This window comes from Anopheles aquasalis, chromosome 3 (assembly GCF_943734665.1).
Source record: "Anopheles aquasalis chromosome 3, idAnoAquaMG_Q_19, whole genome shotgun sequence".
NCBI classification, from domain to species: Eukaryota; Metazoa; Arthropoda; class Insecta; order Diptera; family Culicidae; genus Anopheles; species Anopheles aquasalis.
The window spans coordinates 59,281,049-59,286,048 of record NC_064878.1 but is presented as its reverse complement, the minus strand read 5'-3'; the positions used below and the strand labels follow the sequence as shown (position 1 = coordinate 59,286,048).

General features: G+C 56.1%; 1 protein-coding gene across 16 annotated transcripts in view; it reads left to right on the top strand.

Moving 5' to 3' along the window:
- The window catches only part of LOC126577919 (PDZ and LIM domain protein Zasp-like), a 41,778-nt gene that overhangs the window by 33,661 nt on the left and 3,117 nt on the right, over window positions 1–5,000 (top strand). For 12 of the 16 annotated variants that reach the window (XM_050239971.1, XM_050239972.1, XM_050239973.1 and 9 more), the window contains 2 exons: window positions 492–750; window positions 1,694–5,000. The exon at window positions 1,694–5,000 is cut by the window's right edge and continues 660 nt beyond it. In XM_050239971.1, the coding sequence (XP_050095928.1) occupies window positions 492–750; window positions 1,694–5,000 (3,566 nt within the window). The remainder of the gene's footprint in view (window positions 1–491; window positions 751–1,693) is intronic. The other 4 variants (XM_050239977.1, XM_050239983.1, XM_050239981.1 and 1 more) reach the window with 3 other exon arrangements.

Sequence of the window (5,000 nt, the reverse complement as noted above, 5' to 3'; positions counted from 1 at the left end):
ATGAGTTTCTTTTTTTCAAATTCATTTAACGTAGAAGTTCTGTTTCCGATAAGATATGATGAATTTGATGAGCAGACTTCTGAAAGCATAATTATTTTCATAAAAACAATATAGAATTAATAAACAAGGCACACGAGTTAAAACATAAAATTAGAGGAGATTTGCTGTGGAAAAAGTACTCCAGATACTAAATTGTACCGGAACAAAGTGGATTAGAAAGATTTAGAAAACAAATTAGTTGATGGACAGGGTTATCTCTACTAATTTTTCAACATAAATTGATTCAAAGCAGTAAATGAAATACAACACCAAGGAGCTCTCGATTGCCACTTGGCTCAATTCTATCAGAAACCATCGAAAGGACATTTTTTACACGAGGTTCTGCAATTGGCTCTTATCTAGCCCATTGGTTCTGCTCTATTGTGTTATCGCTATCCTATTTTCCTGTTCTCATTCTACTTCCCCGTTCTTTCTCTCTCTCTCCTTCCCAGGTCAACCAGAACAACATTACGCCGAAGCCGTTCGGTGCTCCGCTCCCGGTGAGCCCGCTGGCTCAGGTGCAGGCCCCGGCATCGTACCCGCCGGTGGCCGGCAGTGTACCGACGCCCTTCTCGGCCGCTCTCACCGGTCAGGCTCCGGCTCCGGTTCAGGCTCCAGCCCCGGCTCCGGTTGCCGCACCGGCCCCAGCTCCGGCCGCAGCTCCAGTCCTCGCTCCGGCGTTCACTCCGGCTTCTGCGCCAGCGCCACAAGGTTGTTACTAAGTGTCTAGCTCTGTCTGGCTGTATTTGTATTCGATGTTCGATTTGATTCCCCGGTTGTGACCATCCAACTGTCACCGAAACGGCACACTGGGGACAGTTTTTCCCTCCCGAGTTTTTCTTCCCGAGAATTTCTAGTTTTTCTATTTTCTTCGTTAATTACATTCATCACATCTTTGGCATCATCACGGCGTTGATCACTGAAATGATCATGCACCATCGAACTCTCTCTCTGTTTCTCTCCATCTCTTCTTCTCATGTCTATAACATTTTCTCGATCATTTCTGTGAATCCATTCAAACCAATCAACCAACCAACCACGAACCAACATACACCCAATCCCCGAAAATGGTCGGAATCCTGAATGCAAACCAAAAAACCAGCGAACCATCATCACTATCCGTTCGCGAAGAAACCAACCTTTAACTTCCGAGGTACGAGCCGTGGCGGTACTGCCAAGCCGCATCAGAGCGGCTAAGAGCTGCCTATGATCGATCGATAGCTCACCCTTTTGCTGCTCTAACGGCTCGACTACTTTCCCTTAACTTCCTCTGTGTGCGATCATGCGTGCGTTTATTTGTGTGCTGATCATTCGATCATAATCGTGACACTGTAGTGACGTGTGTTCAAAGTAATCGCTTTATCTCGCTTTACGCTCACGCTTCAATTGCTTTGCTTTCTCTCTCTTTCTTTCTCTCTCTCTCTCTCTCTTCGTTCTATCTATTGCTTCCTATTTCGTGCGCTTTTGTCCCGTCTCGCGTCTGCTTCATCTCTGTGCTTCTGTCTGTCTGGTGGTCCTGGTGGTCGCACTTTGTGTCGTCTTGCTGCTTCCGGTCGCCGGTGTTTTTTTTCCCGACGATCGTGCTTTCGTACTAACGCGGACGGTCCTTCGCTCCTGTGGCTACGGCTGGCTGGCGTGCGTACTACAACACCAGCAGATGGCCCCGATTCCGGTGAGCCCAAGAACGATGAGGACACGACAGCAAACGAGGAAGGAAATGAAGATCCCGGAGATGGCGCTGATGGCGAGTCACCGGTGCCGGTGTTTGCTTGGCCACCGAAACCCACGATCGCCGATACGATACCAACGGCAACACCGATCTACGTGGCACCACCCGAGACGCAACGCGTCATCATTAAACCGATCACGGTCGTACCACCGCCACCGAAGGAGAAATCCAAAACACCACCCGACGACGAAGGACCGAACGGTGCCAATCGACCGGCGAATCCTGGCCAAAGCAAGTCAGCACCCGAGTTGAGCCGTGGCCAACAACAAGAGCAGCAGCAGCAGGAAGAGCAAGATGAAGAGCTATCCGATTCGTTCGGTATGACGACAACGACAGCAACCACGACGACCGCTACATCGGCCTCATCCGAAGAGTACCGGATGTACCAAACGCAAACGTCACAACCGATCGTGACGTACTACGATACGCCACAGTACGAGCTCGAGCGGCCATTCTTCGGTTCCGGGCAGCGCAGCAGCGCACAGGCAAGTACGGGCGCGATGTCCGACGCGTCCTACACGCACTTCGTCTTCCGCGATCCACCACCCGAGGAAGAGGAGGAGGTGGAGGAGGAGGAGGAGCCGCCAAGGGAACCGGTGCCAGAGGAAGGTGTGGAGAAAGGCCCGGCCAAGGGCGGTGACTCCTGTGGTCCCGGTGGTGGTGGTGGTGGTGGTGGTGGTGTTGATCCTCCGTCGAAGCGCGTCGAGTTCGTCGACTACGGTCGCGAACTCGAGCGCTATCTGCGGGCGGAACAGGAAGCACGAGAAGCGGCCGCCGCAGCTGCCGCTGCTGCTGTAGCTGCGGCCGAAGCCGAGAAGGTCGCGCAACAGTTGCCACCGCACTACGAGCTACCATTCATCAAACCAACCGAACCACCGCAACTACCCCGCTCGGCCATACCCAATCCAACCCCAAAGCAGTGGCAATCGGCCCTGGTCCAGGCACTGTGCGTGGCACCGCCCGATCCGATCCACCTGACGGCCGAACAGATCGAGGAAGCGAACTTTATGCGCTCACGGAACGAGGCCTACCGGCGCGAACAGGAGGACACGAAGCGACGCCAGCTGGAAGCGCTGAAGCGTCAGGTCGATGCCCTGGAGCGACGGCTTGGCCAAACACCGGCACCAGCACCGGTCGAACCGATTCTTCCCCCGGGCCCCCCACTGGATGTGCCACGGAAGGGTTCGGTGATGGCGCAGATACTGGCCGGTCGGTCCTCGACCACCAGCTCGCAGCGCTTCCCGGCGCACTACGTGCCCTCGGTACCGTTGCCAGCCGAAACGCCGGCCTACTTCCCTCCTCCCCACTCGATGGAACCGATCCGCAGCGAGAAGATCTCGTCCGGCCAGAACGAGTCCCCGTTCGTCGAAGCGCTAAAGACCGCTCCGTACACTCCTTTTCAGAAGTTTGGCCGTGAGATTCCGTCCCAGCTCGAGGACCTGCCGGTACCGAGTGGACGGCTGTCGATGATGGATGCCCTGGCCACGGCCCCCGACCGTCCGTACACACCATTCTCCGAGGTACGGCTCGATGGTTCATCGGAGGTGTACCAGGATATGCTCCGGGAGCAACCATCCGTTCCAGTGGATCCCGATCGGCAGTATTCAGCGTTTGCGAATGTCGGTGGTAACCGTACCCCTAAGCCGTTCGTTCCGATTGTCCCCGAAATCCGAGAACCACCACTCGTCGTTATCGAGGACCAGGAGCAGCAGCAGCAGCAGCAGCAGCAATCGGCGCCGACATCCCAGCAAGCTTCGGTAAAGGGTAGCTCACCACCAGAGGGCGCCACGGGCTCGCGGCGTAGTTCCTCATCTCACCACGAGAGCAACACATCGCGCCGCTCCTCCTCAGTGAAGGAAGATGTGACCGTCATCTCGATCCCGGTGCCACCGTATCCGAAGAAGGATGGCCATATGGGTGAGGGCCACTACTCGTTGGCACCACGCCGTGAGACGGCCTCACCGCTTAACAAACCGGCCGAAATACCGCCGTACCAGCGCAAGTGGTTCAATCTGCCGACCCAGAACCCACCGCACACTCCGGAACCGGAGGAGCTCCGGTCGAACGTACCGTTGGCCTTTGTAAATACTCACTCCACTCACGCGAACCTAACCAAACCCATCGCCAAACCACCATCGCAGCCACAGCAACAGCAGCAAGCGCCTGTACATAAGCCACCGACGCCCGTGCAGGGCGGAGGACGGAGTGGACCGTACACGACGATCCAGAACCGTGCCATCCCGGTCGTACAGCAGCCCTCGCTGGAGCTGGACGCTGAGCTGGCACAGTACAACAGTGCTCACGCTCGTCTCCAACACAAAGGTGTCATCGATCGGGGCCAATCGTTCACGCCGTCGCTCATCCTGACCAAACACTCGACCACCATACCGTACTACCAGCATCAGCTCGGTTTCGAGGAGTACTTTGCGGAGGTGAAGCAGTTCGATGGCCATACGACACCGCAGCCGAACCGCACCAAGTCGCCGGCCTTCGGTCCACCGCCGAATCCGCTCAAACCGCACGTGCCACCGTCGCGTGAAGGAATTCCGGTCGAGTCGGGCCTTTATTTGTCGATGGGCAAGCTGCACGGTGTACCGTGGTATGCCAACACGCCAAAGGACCATGTGCCGGCTGACATACAGCAGAAGATGCAGCATCAGTTGCATCTCGAGGCGACCCAGCGGTTCGGCCGTAGTGTCCAGCACCATGAACAGCATCAGCAACAGGTAACTATCCAGCAGCAGCAGCAACAGTCGTCGTCAGTTGAGAAGAGCAGCAGCAGCACCGGCACCACGGAGCAACATCAACGGGAAACATCGACGGAACGGGCTGCCGTACAGAGTGCCCAGCAGGTAGGGAATGCGCTGATACAGAAACGCACACGCTTCGTAGAAGAGCAGCAGGGTGGTAGTAGCCATGGGGCGCGCGCCTCTAGTATCACCTCCGAAAGCTCACGGAGCTATTCTTCGAAAATCAAGGAAAACGAAGCACCGCAGAAGGGCTTTGTGGCGCAGCAGAAGCGTCGGTTTTCGGGCCAGGATGAGGCCCTCAATCTGCCACCGCAACCGACCGAACAGGAACTGAGGGTGGCCGAACAGCAGCAGCAGATCCGGGAGTTGCTGCAGAAAGCTGAAGAGGAAGAGGAGGAACAGAAGCGCCAGCAGGCACTGTTGGCGGCCGCAGCACCGAAACCACCGATCCGTCACGTCGAACCACCGACACCGAAACCGGC